Source organism: Schistocerca cancellata, chromosome 12 (assembly GCF_023864275.1).
Source record: "Schistocerca cancellata isolate TAMUIC-IGC-003103 chromosome 12, iqSchCanc2.1, whole genome shotgun sequence".
In the NCBI taxonomy this organism is placed as follows: domain Eukaryota; kingdom Metazoa; phylum Arthropoda; class Insecta; order Orthoptera; family Acrididae; genus Schistocerca; species Schistocerca cancellata.
Window position 1 is genome coordinate 165,926,366 of NC_064637.1, and position 14,618 is coordinate 165,940,983.

Below are 14,618 nucleotides of genomic sequence, written 5' to 3' on the forward strand. Positions count from 1 at the left end.
AAATATATTTTTACTTTACTTCACCAGTTTCAACAAATTAATTTCTCAAGATTAAAAATTTGAGGTATTATAATTCTTCAGACCGTACATTTACATAAAGTATAAGAAGTGTCTCATAGAAGCTTATTTTGCATTGGTTTAGCAGATGTCAATACCTTCTCTGCAGAAGTATAATAGCGTGATATGCCCAAAAGTGTACATATTGTATGTGATTATTATAGACACAGACTGACATGTGGATAATGTACAGTAATTGAATCTCATCTCATCTGTATTCATGTCAGGCTGTTGTACCAGCTGCAAGAAACATACAACTAAGATCTAAGGTGTATATGTAAGTTATATATAATACATTTGGGAGGGGGAGGTGAGGTGGGCATGGTTCTCATATACACAAGGAGTAAGTTGCTCACTTTTCACATTTTATAGAGATTCTATGCAATCAAAATAGTTTTTACTCTTGTAATGCAAGTTGCTCGTTCAACAAATCTTTTGAATTTAGGGTGGGAGTATTTATATATTTCAAATGCTTCTCTAAGGTTCATTTTGTAGTCTTTGTAAACTGTATGCACTGCAGTACAGCACTTGTGGCTGCCGCATTGCGGTCGCGAAGTGGGGCCGAGGCAGTTTCAGGTAAGTTTTTACAGTCTGACGATAATTTATGGATTTGTAGTTTTAGCTTGACAATGTCCACTATGGACAAAAACAATTACTGTTATTCTGAAGAAGGTTGGGTTATCCCGACTGAAACCTAGGTACATGGTGCAACTGAGGCTGTTCATTATTAAAATTAAGGAAGTTGAAGGCCCCGCCCACAGCAAGTGAAACACTGTTAGTCTACTTTGTGTATCTCCATCTTATCTAATTTACATCCTGTGCGATGCAAGGATTTGTCCAGTCTTTCTGAATAGCAAAATATCAGTGTAATATACATGTGTATTGTGATCCAACTTATATAACTACTTCAACTTACTTGTGGTTTCTATTTATTTAACAATGCATTGCTTTCAAGCCAGTATACTCTAGAGTGTTTCTTGTATATTTATATAGTTAACTTATACTGTTTCTCACATTATTACTACCTGAGGAGTTGCTTGTTTGTCAGGTATATGCCTACTTTTCTGTCTCTAGCGTCAAATCCCAATACAGGCTCTATTCCACAAGTATGGAACATTCTTGCTGCAACCATTTTCATCTCTACTGTAAGTCTATTTCATTGTTGAACTGGACTGGAGGAAAACTTTCATACCATGAACAACAGTCATTATACAGCTTCATAATTCTGTATTCACTGCACTTACATTCCTTCTAAGAGCAGTCACCATCTCAAACTTCTATACCATTATAGATGTGGGTGTACCCTTATTTCGTTAAAAAAAAAAAAACGTCGTCCCCTCACTGGATTGACTTGACCAAGGTATACACCATCCCTTTTAAGGGTCCATCTAACCTTACGTCTCTCATACCTGTATTAAATGATACAGGTCATTCACATGACCGAGGTAAAGGCCATTCCTCCTACGGATCTGCCTACCCTTTTCCTCTTCTACAACTCACCCACTATTTGGGTATGCCCCATCTGAACATCAGTAAACACAGCTACTAGTCCCCTTTTTGTATCTTTTCTCACTGAACTATATGTTTCTCCTACAATTGCTTACTGCAGACACTACATGATTGCTCTCTATCAAAATATCTTAACTCCTTTTTTTCTCTCTTGTTCATGATACATGTAACATCACTACATACACTTATGTATCTTGCTTGTACTTACAGATAAATGTAGCTGATCCTTTACTTTCTTATAATTACTAGATTTAGCCAATACAAAAGATTTTATTCTGGATATTTCTTGCGAGTGCACTAGGATAATGTTAGTACTTCATCTCCTCTTAATAAAAACTTTATTCCTCATGGACCTATTCCTTGTTGAATACCAGTTATAAAAATTTTCTCATTCTCTTGTTAACTCTTTCAGATCTTGCTTCTTATTTGGCCACACATCTTAGTACACCATCAGTTTGTTTTGCCTTCCATCTCCTACCTAGTCTCTTCTCCCCTACAATGTGTGGCAAGACTGACATGTCACTCACTTAACACTGGGGGGGATCCTGTTTGTCTATTGTCGTCATCCTATGTGAAATAGGCGATGGTGCAATCCTACTGTTGTAGTTTGTAAATTCTGCTAATATAGACTGTAAAAAAAAAAAAAAAAAAGAAGAAGAAGAGTTCCTGCAATAGCAACTTTGCATATGGACAGAGAGAAGACAGATTTGGTAGTGCTAATGGAGAAGTAAGAAAAGGAAATAGAGAGACAAGTATGTTAGGATCAAAGAAGAAAGTACCATATACATGGATTCCCTTACCACCCCTACCCCAGGAACCTCATCTGCTAAGGTACTTCACCAAGGCACAGGAGAGAGAAATTGTTAGGCATTCCCTCCAGCATGGACTTGCCACAGCTTCTCCATCTCAGACAACCAAAATCTGATCCTAACAAACATCTATGAAATGCAATGGAATAGGCAAGTATTTTCACCTAAGTCATCATCAACAATCAGTATAATTTCTGTGATTGGTCTATTATTCGATCCATGATTGATAGTGATGATATGATTAACCTTCCATAAAAATAATTAAATATGAATCCAGCAGTTCTATTATTTGTTCTTTATGTTTAAAAACGTACAAAACAAAGAGCTTCTTATTCTAAATTCCAGAATATTTAGCTTACTATCTTCATATAGCTCATCCAAAGATCTTGTGATTTAAAGCATTTTTATGCAAATGTCATAGTGCTAGAACTTCCTCCACTTTCTATTGTTATCATCACATGATAAATAAGAGTTAAAAACATTCTTATTCTTGGTTGGCTTTTCGTGTACTACATATAAACCGTACCTCTATAGAATTTTCCTAGAAATGTTGATTAATAGTTAAGTTTAATAACTTGACTTGTGGCTATCTTCATAAATGTGCCGAAGCAGTTACTATTGAATAAACACGAGATGGTATGTGTACAAGTGTTTGGGTCTTTTTGTTTTAATAGTTCTATTTCTGGAAGAAAGTATAATATTAATATAATAGAATAGTCAAAGAGGATAGAAACTATCTACGAGAAAATTAAGATAGAAATACAGAAACAGTTTAAGTCAGATGGCTGGTGGCCATCAATCCAGCAAATTTGCGAAGGGCGTGAACTCTCCTGGGGCCTAAAATCTTTTAATCAAATCTATATTGTATAATCCTTCATCTTGCTCTGTATCAGAGTCTATTGGATATACTGCTTTTGGATGTTATATATTCTGAACTTTAAGTGGTTCCCTGCAGACTAAAAAAAATTTGCTCCTTTTCTTCCTTAAATTCGAGCTATGATGAAAATCACATACTAATCTTCCCCTTACTGCTGCATCACCTATCAAAACTCAAGGCAAAACCTATGTTTTGCTATCTTTCCAGGTTTTTGGTAAAGATGTAGAAAATAGGTGGGGTGGACTTCTCCATCAGGTTTGAATTTTGGAAATTGCTTTGATAAATTAATATTACTTCCAAACTGTAACTGCTCCATAACCCAATGTTATTTATGCTTGCCTTCTTAAGGATTTCCTGCTTAGTACTCTCCCATAGACTCATTCATTCTTTTTTTGTGTTCTTCAGCACCTTTCCAAGAAAGAGCATTAGTAGTATGATAGTATTTTCTCTCGTATGGTAGAATTTACAAATTCATTTAATCACTCCTCCAAATTAGTTTTAGTTGTGTTCATAATTTCTCTAAATTCTTTGCATTATTCTGAAACAAATACACGCTTATTTACTGACCTATTTTGCTATCTAATTCTTTTACTTCCTTGTGAACTAAATCGCATTGGTTATTGTCTTATCCTTCAACTCCTGAAACAATTGGGCCAAAGTGTTTGCAATGTTAGAAGCCACATTAACTATTTCCTGTTTGACATGTTCTTTTACCTCTAATTTTAACTCCTCTTTCATATTTTCTACCTCGACAGACAGTTCATTAATCTTGGACTTCGTCAGACTTTTTCGTAATAAACCTTTAAACCATTCTGGAGTCTCTGCGGCCATTTTTCTAGTAATGACAGGCATATAATGGAAATGTTCTCTATTATGTACCCTCTATTATTCTAATAAATCGTTACTGCACATTTTTCTTAAACGCGGTAAAACTGAAACACTGTGTCACTGTCAAAAAGGTTTTCTGAACAGCTCACCTTTTCCAATGAACTGCACTCTACATCGTATAGCCACTGCAACCACCTGTACCAAAATGATTTGTACTGCCTGGCACAGCCGATATCTCAAACACAGCGATAGAGGGACTGCACTGTGTCATACAGCAGCACCCCTGCAGTGTTGCTCAGATACTACTGCATCCCTAGCGATGTTACGGTTCGAAATCTTCTTCTCCGAACCCGCCAAGCAAGTCTTCTCCTTCAAACCGCCAGAGAAAAAACATTCTTTTATTCATGTGAAATTGTTTACTTGACACATAAATAACTGAAATTGCTGTAATACTTATACCACAATTACACGAGTATGGTCTGTATTCAGATTTAGTGAATTGTTCTGATATTGCCTTTCGCTTTTTTTTTTTCCTTAACGAATCGTTGTTTCAATGCTCCGTGTCCCGTACTCTGGGAGCCAAATGAAGTGTTTATCTTGTCAGTTTAGGGTTTTATGTAGCTGCTGGCACACCTAGCAATTTTCTCGTATTACACACTTCCCATTTAATGTCTGCACATACCAAAATGAACACCTGTGCACAGCATATGTTATACTTAACATTATTCTGTCACTACCATCTTCCCTTGTCCTACACAAATAAGTGTGAAATGTCATCTGTATACACAGCATGTAACACTTCAAAGTCCAATGAGGCAGTTCCCTTTAGCAAGTTCTTCACAATGGTGATAGAGGTGACCAGTGAAAGTGAAGTAGTTGAACTTTAGAATGATTCTCAAAAGTATTATAAATTCTTTTATTTAATTTGAATGGAATTTCTTGTATTTAATGAAATTGTCTTCAATATTTCTTATACTTTACATAAATGTAAAGACAATATTTAAATTATAATTTTGTAGGCTTCTAAAAATGACAAATTAATTTGTCAAAACTGGCAAAGTGGGATAATATTCTGAAATATAAATTTCTATTCTGAATTCATTTATATGATTGAAGCCTGCTGCTTGTTGAGAGCTCATCTCACAACCTGGTGCACGATGAAGTGGTAAGGATTGCTGACAGAGAGATAGTCTGACAAGTGTAAGTGCCGAACCTCGATCGATAGAAATGTACGAAAGGCTTATGCAGGCAACCGAGGATTGGTGCAGAGAGACTTTCTCCCTCAACTGCTGGCACCTGATATGACGACATGTCCTCCTCTTGTTTCCTACAATTAATTCGGAACTTTGGCCATAACGGCAACCTTGAACTTTTCATTGTAATAGCAGGCTCCCGACATATGGAATCTTTCACAGAGGATATATGCAATCTTTCACAGGGGTGCCATATGCATCCCTAATGACACAATAGATGCTGCAAGGATCTCCACATAGGTGTATATGTCCCATCCTGTTAAGGGTATGGTTTTCAGTGTAATATTGAACTTCCTAATTTCACTTCTTTTAACGTAATGTGCATAAAATCCACTGAATTTTGGATAATGTACCGTTTTTTCTTTCGTATTATGGAGCCCTTTGTTGGAAAATTAGGAAGCTACAAGTATTACCACACTTTAGAAAGTTTAAATAATGTTTTACTTACACTCGCAAAAAAAATGTAAATAGATAGAATCCGGAATGTAAAGAGAAATTGGGTGGAATGATAAGACACTAAAGACATAGAGAGACCAAAGCAATGAGTGAGGGTACTGGCAGGAGCCGCTGCTCTGAAGAGTTCAGAAGCAGCCAGGTGGAGGAGTTCTGCCTGGAAGTTGACACCCTGCTTGTGCTTCTTCAAATCCACTCATACTGATGGTATGTGGTGTAACTGTGTTTACATGAGTAAGACATCTAGCTTGCTGAAAACATTTTAATTCTGTACAAGATGACATAGGAGTGGGGAAGTTAGTTGAGTGGAATTGACAGCGTCTTCAAGAGAGATCGTAATGTGGACATCTGTTAAAGGAAAACAAGGTAGAGGAGTGTAATCAAATTTAATTAGGTGCCAGAACTGCAGTTGATGCCTCAGAACATGTCCTCCCAACTGATCCTTTCTTTTAGTCAGATGTACCACAACTTTCTCTTCCTCCCCCCCCCCCCCCAAATTCTATTCAGTACCTCCTCATTAGTTACATGATCTACCCATCTAATCTTCAGAATTCTTCTGTAGCACCACATTTCAAAAGGTTCCATTATCTTCTTGTCCAAACTGGTTATTGTCCACGTTTCGCTTCCATACATGGCTACACTCAATACAAATACTTTTAGAAGAGACTTCCTGACACTTAAATCTATAATCAATGTTAACAAATTGCTCTTCCTCAAAACCACTTTTCTTGCCATTATCAAGCTATACTTTATATTCTCCCTACTTCGACCATTGGCAGTTATTTTGCTTCCCAAATGGCAAAACTCATTTACTACATATTGCATAATTTCCTAACCTAGTTCCCTCGCCATCACCTGATTTAATCCCACTACATTCCGTTACCCTCCTTTCAAGATACTGTCCAACTGCTCCTCCAAGCCCTTTGCCATTACTTACAGAATTACAATGTCATTGGCAAATCTCAATGTTGTTATTTCTTCTCCCTGGATTTCTCTTGTTTCCTTGACTGCTTGCTCAATATACAGATTGAATAACATCGAGGATAGGCAGCAACCCTGTCTCACTCCCTTCCATTTCGTGCCCCCTCGACTCTTATAACTGCCGTCTACTTTCTGTACAAATTGTAAATAGCCTTTCGCTCCCTGTATTTTACCCCTGCCACATTCAGAATTTGAAAGAGAGTATTCCAGTCAACAGTGTCAAAATCTTTCCTTTCCCTAAATCTACAAATGCTAGAAACATAGGTTTGCCTTTCCTTAATCTTTCTTCTAAGATAGGTCGTAGGGTCAGTATTGCCTCACGTGTTCCAACATTTCTATGGAATCCAAACTGATCTTCGCGGAGGTCGGCTTCTACCAGTTTTTCCACTCGTCTGTAAAGAATTCGCGTTAGTATTTTGCAGCTGTGACTTATTAAACTGATAGTTCGGTAATTTTCACATCTGTCAACACCTGCTTTCTTTGGGATTGGAATTATTATACTCTTCTTGAAGTCTGAGGGTATTTGGCCTGTCTCATACATTTTGCTCACCAGATGGTAGAGTTTTGTCAGTACTGGCTCTCCCAAGGCCGTCAGTAGTTCTAATGGAATGTTGTCTACTCCTGGGGCCTTGTTTCGACTCAGGTCTTTCAGTGCTCTGTCAAACTCTTCATGCAGTATCGCATCTCCCATTTCATCTTCATCCTCTTCCATTTCCATAATATTGTCCTCAAGTACATCGCCCTTGTATAGACCCTCTATATACTCCTTCCACCTTTCTGCTTTCCCTTCTTTGCTTGGAACTGGGTTTCCATCTGAGCTCTTGATATTCATACGAGTGGTTCTCTTTTCTCCAAAGGTCTCTTTAAGTTTCCTGTAGGCAGTATCTATCTTACCCCTAGTGAGATAAGCCTCTACATCCTTACATTTGTTCTCTAGCCATTTTGCACTTCCTGTCGATCTCCTTTTTGAGACGTTTGTATTCCTTTTTTCCTGCTTCACTTACTGCATTTTTATATTTTCTCCTTTCATCAATTAAATTCAATATTTCTTCTGTTACCCAAGGATTTCTACTAGCCCTTATCTTTTTACCTACTTGATCCTCTGCTGCCTTCACTATTTCATTCCTTAAAGCTACCTATTCTTCTTCTACTGTATTTCTTTCCCCCATCCTTGTCAATCATTCTGTAATGCTTTCTCTGAAACTCTTTACAACCTCTGGTTCTTTCAGTTTATCCAGGTCCCATCTTCTTAAATTCCTGCCTTTTTGCAGTTCTTTCAGTTTTAATCTGCAGTTCATAACCAGTAGATAGTGGTCAGAGACCACATCTGCCCCCGAAAATGTCTTACAATTTAAAATCTGGTTCCTGAATATCTGTCTAACAATCAATATGAAACCTCCCGGTGCCTCCAGGCCTTTTCCACATAAACAACGTTCTTTAACCAAATGTTAACTATGATTAAGTTGTGCTCTGTGCAAAATTCTACCAGTTGCATTCCTCACTCTCATTCCACATTCACCTACTTCTCTTCCTTTTAATACTATCAAATTCCAGTCCCCCCGTGACTATTAAATTTTCAGCTCCCTTAAGTATCTGATTAATTTCTGTTATCTCATCATACATTTCCTCAATCTTCCCCTCATATGCAGAGCTAGTTGGCATGTAAACTTGTATTACTGTGGTGGGTGTTGGCTTTGTGTCTATCTTGGCTACAATAATGCATCCACTGTGCTGTTCACAGTAGCTTATCCATGTTCCTATTTTTTTACTCATTATTAAACCTACCCATGCCTTACCCCATTTTGATTTTATATTTATACCCCTGCATTCACCTGAGCAGAAGTCCTGTTCCTCCTTCCACCGAACTTCACTAATTTCCACTATATCTAACTTTAACCTAGCCATTTACCTTTTTAAATTTTCTAACTTACCTTTCCAATTAAAGGATGTGACATTCCACACTTCGATGTGTAGGATGCCAGTTTTGTTTCTCCTGACAACAATGTCCTCCTGAGTAGTCCCTGCCCAGAGATCCCAGGAAAAATTATGGCTGTAGTTTCCCCTTGCTTTCAGCCGTTCGCAGTACCCGCACAGCAAGGCCGTTTTGGTTCATGTTACAGGGCCAGATCAGTCAATAATCCAGATTGTTGCCCCTCTTCAGGAACCACATGTTTGTCTGACCTCTCAACTGATACCCCTTCATTGTAGTTGAACCTACAGTAAAGCTATCTGTATTGCTCAGGCACACAAGCCCTCAGTCACAATATTACAAAGTGACACATTGTGATTGTAAGTTTACAAAATTAATACAAATAAAAAAAAATAACTTGTTGTTTCCACTGGTTTCCATGGTTTAGAATGTATGAGTAAACATGTTTATGTTCGTATATACATTCTGCATGCTCCAGCACATTTTATAATCGCGTAAAGAATTTCGAATGTAAAGATGCTGCATTTATACAAATACACAGATGCTATTATTTCAAAGAAGAGAGAAAGTTATTACACTATCAGTTAGACAGGATATCATTTACGGAACAAATATTTGTGAATGTCAAATATGGATTTGTTATCACAATAAAATGTTAAAATTACTGGATTAGACGCAGTTTTTTTTTTAGTAATTTTGAAGCTTTCTTCACTGTTGTCACACTGACCATTGTTTACCATTTTCTTATTTAGGACATCCAATGCCCTACTGAAGCAGAGAACAGTAAAGATATGGAGGCACTGGCCGAATTCTGAAGTCAAGACCTGTGGAATACAAATGCAGCTTCTTGCTCTGTGCTGGCCCCACAGCTGCCCAGCTCCAGGTACTGAGTGTGTGTAGACACTGATAATGGTGTGACTAGTCGTCATCCTCCTGATCTGTGAAAAGTGCGCCAAGGCTGCCGTCCACCCTCAGGTCTGGCATCTGGGCAGTAATTCTGTCCAGGACGTCTTGGTCTCCGTCACAGTAACCAATTTCCAGCTCTCTGTACAACAGCACAAGTGGATGACAGGTATCACAAGGTGTTAAGTTAAATTTTTGTTCTATGTATAATCCCCTCAGCCTCCCACACACACACACACACACACACACACACACACACACACAGAAAGAGAGAGAGAGAGAGAGAGAGAGAGAGAGAGAGAGAGAGAGAGAGACAGGCAGGTTTATACTTGTTCGTACAAAAATTTTATTTGCTCTGTGGACAATATGAGGCAGGAAACTTATGTACTACTCAGGAGTGCATTGTCCTGAATAAAACAGAACTATCAGAAATGAAACTTCCATTATGACATAAATAAAATAATGGAATAGTTACAGCACATTTATTAGAATCATCTGAAAACTTGTAAGGGGTCTGCAGTCACTTACCTATCAATGAACACATTTTTGCCTCACACAGGTTGATGGTAGGCAAAATAAATTCACAAGTGCCACTGGCGCTAATGAATGAAGAGACAGTAAGTCAAGTCTGATGCCAGTAGAGTGAATCCCCACCGCTGTTACATTACTGATCTGTGACACGTGATATTCCCCACAAGTATTTTTATTAAGGTCTTCTCAGTGTGCAATATATTTCCGTTCATGTTAACCGTGCCAGCCACATTTTGGGTTGCAGTGAGGATTGTGTGTGGTAACTTGTTACAGCATGTGATGTAATTCCAAGAATTCTGACCCGTGACGAGGTTAAGCGTAACTAACAGTGTGAGACAAAAGTAGTGTCTGCCTCATATTGTGTCTAAACAGAATTTGTAAGTCAAACAATGTGAAATATTTTGGCACTGGTTATTGCAAACACTTTATCACTGTGTGAACATTGCTGAGTAGCCACACCCTAATTAGAAACGACTCCTGAAGCAGCTAAATCTGATTAGCATTTACCTGCCACATCAAAATTAAAGCTAGGCTATTATTTTGGTTAATAACAACCAACGCTATCGTAATTGGGAATGTTTCATCCCAGCTTGTCGTGAAAACATGATCTCAACCTTTGGTGAAGAATAGACTGCAGAAGACAATATTTCATTTAGGTGCCTTATTTCCTCTTGGCTTGTTAAATGTAAAGTATACATAACTGGCACCTTACTACATTTGCAACCAGGGAAGAAGAAGGCCTGACTGACATGTAACTGTTCATTAGTGAGGTTGCAGTGCTGCTTTTAATATTGTTAGAACACAAGGAAGCTACGAGACTAAATTTCCATTGTAGCGAAATCGAATACATTCAAAATGTTGCTACATAACTGTAAATGAGGCATTCGAAGTAAATATTAATTTAGTTTGGAAATAATGTGATTAATTCCCAGTGTTGCACATATGTAACAAGGGGCATTATAGGTTTAATTCAATTTTGTAATAATAATAATAATCGTTATGACAGAGCACAGGACCCAAACTTGAAACCTGCCATTTTGGAAAAGAAATTGGCAAACCTCTTGAAGTATTCTGTGAATACCCTGGCATTCACGAACCACAGGTTGAGACAAATAGGAAACGTGTTAAATAGCATGTACATGGAGAGATACTCTCATATATAAATAATATGAAGTGTAGGGATGTTTCATATGATGAGAAGAGAAGAGAAGTTATGGAGAATAGAGGCATGTTTGTGTATTGCTTAAGGTAATTAAGGAGGATTAATAGATGTGGAAGGACCATAGTTGATATCATTCACTGTTTGAGTTTTAGAGAGGTATATGTAGTGGAGTTTTTATGAGAGTGAAGAGTTATACGACATATTTTAGGAGCTAATGGTTGAAAACTATCATTTTTTTTTTCCACACACATTATCCTGTTTGTACATATTTATATTGTAATGACGGTAATAAATAGAAGATTACTCATCAAAAGAAAAGGATGATGCTTCTGAGATATAACTAGCTATTGAGGTTGGTAATTAACATTTTTGTACTGAGTTTAAAAAAATGCTTGCACTATGTAAGAAAAAATGCAAGAGATTAAAACAAAATTTGACATTCAATGTGTAATTTTGATTTATAGAGGCTTGTAATTCTTTTCAATCAGTTCCTTGCGGACTTTAAATTTATACTTAATCAAGAAAACAGGCATTTGGAGAGAGAGAGAAAAAAAAAAAGTGGAACAAAAGTAGCATAGACAGGTCTCGAACCTGGGTCGTCTGGACAGGAGTCTCGCTCGCTTGCCACTCAGCTACTCGCTCACTTGACACACTAATGAAAACTTTTCTGTATATAAAGAGCTGCCCAAACTTTCACAGGCAATATTTCAAAAAGGACGCCACATTGGCACCTACAGTTTCAGGGTGTGATAGGTGCCCACACACACTATAAGCAGGCGAAGTGGGAGCTCATAACACGATGCACCTCCCAGAAGGTCCCCTCGTGAGTGAATCCCCACCACCAATTCTTGAGATCTGATATTCCTGGCTTTACAAATGTTTTTTCAGTGCCGTAGATTCATGTTCACATCAACCAGGCTGGGCACATTTTGGGAATTCTGACTTGTGGTGAGATTAACCGTAACTAGAAGTGTGAGACAACAGTGGTGTGCCTCATATTGTGTCTAAACAGAATATGTATGTCAAACAATGCAAAATATTTTATCATTGGTTATTGCAAACCCTTTATCATTGTGTGAACATTGTTGTAGCAGCCACATCCTGATTAAAAATGACTGCTAAAGCAGCTAAATCCAATTAGCATACATCTATTAGGCCACGGTCACATCTAAATTGGAGCTAGGCTGTTATTTTGGTTAATAACAATTGACATCATATTAATTGAGAGTGTTTCAAACTGCATGTTGCTTCTCTACACAATCACCATCCCGATTTATGTATTTATCACACCTCTTTAACAAGTTGACAAATTCCATCAGTATTAAATTCTGCTATCTAAGATTGCAACTAGGTGAAGTTCTTCATAGTAGCCGAGTCTCTTTCTCATCTGTACAAAAAGATGGAAACTGGTACGAGCGCAGTCTAGGCTGTAGGGCACGCATTCAAAAATGTCCCATTCAAACTGACACGACAAATCTCGTGTTTGGCAGACAGAATGGTGCTGAGGACTGTCACAAATGGAACCCCAGTAGTCGAGACACCACATTGCTCATTTTGAATGATTATTCTACATTATCTTAAAACCTTACACTATACTCAAGAATTAACTGTCCTCTACATAGCATAAAACCAACAAACAGGAGTACATTAAGGTCCCAAAAGCTGGTATCCTAAACCTCTCCAGTCAACAGTTCAGAGTGATTTTTTACGGCTTGTTAGGATAGGCAGTATGACCACACACTACTGTCTGCTATTTAGTTTGCACATTAACATCAGAAAGATCTCGTCACTGGTCGCAATTCCACTCAGAAGGGCTTCTCCTCGAGAAGCATTCAATGTTGACTTTTTGTCATTCTCAGAAAGAATCTTTGGAGCCAACGACAAGCAATCCCTGTACGCTTCACATTTGGTCAGTATAAGGAGCAAACTTTGTGACGAATGTCAACAAATTTTTGCCACTAATAATGTATCACAGAGTGGGTTTCACACTTGGCGAAATGATCAGTTCTGTACTCATACTGAATGACACGCAGTGGCATAATGTCCGAGTCTGCGGAGCAACTGTTGCGTTGAAAGCAGAGGTTACTCTCTGAATAGCCTCCGCTCAATACACATGATTAACATTACATTTGCATCTCTCTCACACAGACACACTCCTGCCACGTAGATTACTACACTACTATGAATCTAGTATTACCTGAGGTTCACCAGTCTGCCAGGAAACTTGTCAAATGGTATGGCCCAGCAGATACACTCGTGGAGGTAAAGCCGGCGCAGCCCTGACATTTCGAGGATGCAGTCCACACCGGGTTTTAACTTTCCAAATTTAGTGTAGGTGAACTCCAAGGTGTGTAATGTAGTCAGCTTAGCAATGTATGACATGCTTTTTCCACCAAGACATGTACAAGAATTAATTTTTAATCTGAAAACAGTAAAAGTGTCTTCTTTTAAGACTGGTAATATTAAATATTTGAGCAGGAATTTAAGTAAGATTTATAAATATATTTGGATAATGTAAACATCACACTACTGTCAGTCGCTCAAGTCATTCATAAATCGAATAGCATAGTGTTAAAGCAGCAATATTTCACTTATTTACAATCCATCTTCCCCCCCCCCCCCCCCCCACCCTCTCTCTCTCTCTCTCTCTCTCACACACACACACACACACACACACACACACACACACACACCATAAAAGGGATGTAACAATATTATGAACAGGATAGTCATGGCCGTCACATCTGCAGTGACGAGTGGTCACTCTCGAAATATGCCAAGGGTCTTACTGAGACCGTAATTATCCTCCCAACGTTGTACAAAAACAAATCTCCTGTGTCTTAACATTTCAGTTACCAACCATCTCTTTAAGTCTCACTGTTCGGCTGCAGTGCAGCATTCCCCTCATAACTCAGTACCACCCAGGACTGGAGCAACTACACTACAAATTGTCTACCAGTGTTTCAACTACCTCTCATCATGCCCTGAAATAAGAAACGTCCTGCCCATTATGATTCCCACCCTCCCAGAGCGGTATTCTGCCATCCACCGAACCTATACAATATACTCGTCCATTCCTAAACAACCCTTGCCCCCAACCCCTTACCTCATGGGTCATATCCCTGTAATAAACCTATATGCAAGACATGTCCCGTACATCCTTCCACCACCCCCTACTCCAATCCGGTCACAAACATTACCTAGCCCATCAAAGGCAGGGCTACCTGTGAAACAGGTCATGTGATCTACAAGCTAAGCTGCAACCAGTGTGCTGCATTCTATGTGGGCATGATAACCAACAGGCTGTCAGTCTGCACGAATTGCC

At 38.3% G+C, this 14,618-nt stretch overlaps 1 protein-coding gene across 3 annotated transcripts in view; it reads right to left on the reverse strand.

Moving 5' to 3' along the window:
* Positions 1–9,221: 9,221 nt before the first annotated feature.
* The window catches only part of LOC126109597 (uncharacterized), a 115,842-nt gene continuing 110,445 nt past the window's right edge, over positions 9,222–14,618 (reverse strand). For all 3 annotated transcript variants that reach the window (XM_049914639.1, XM_049914638.1, XM_049914637.1), the window contains 2 exons: positions 13,491–13,715; positions 9,222–9,742 (listed from right to left, as the gene is read on the reverse strand). In XM_049914639.1, the coding sequence (XP_049770596.1) occupies positions 9,616–9,742; positions 13,491–13,715 (352 nt within the window). In that variant the 3' untranslated portion in view covers positions 9,222–9,615. The remainder of the gene's footprint in view (positions 9,743–13,490; positions 13,716–14,618) is intronic.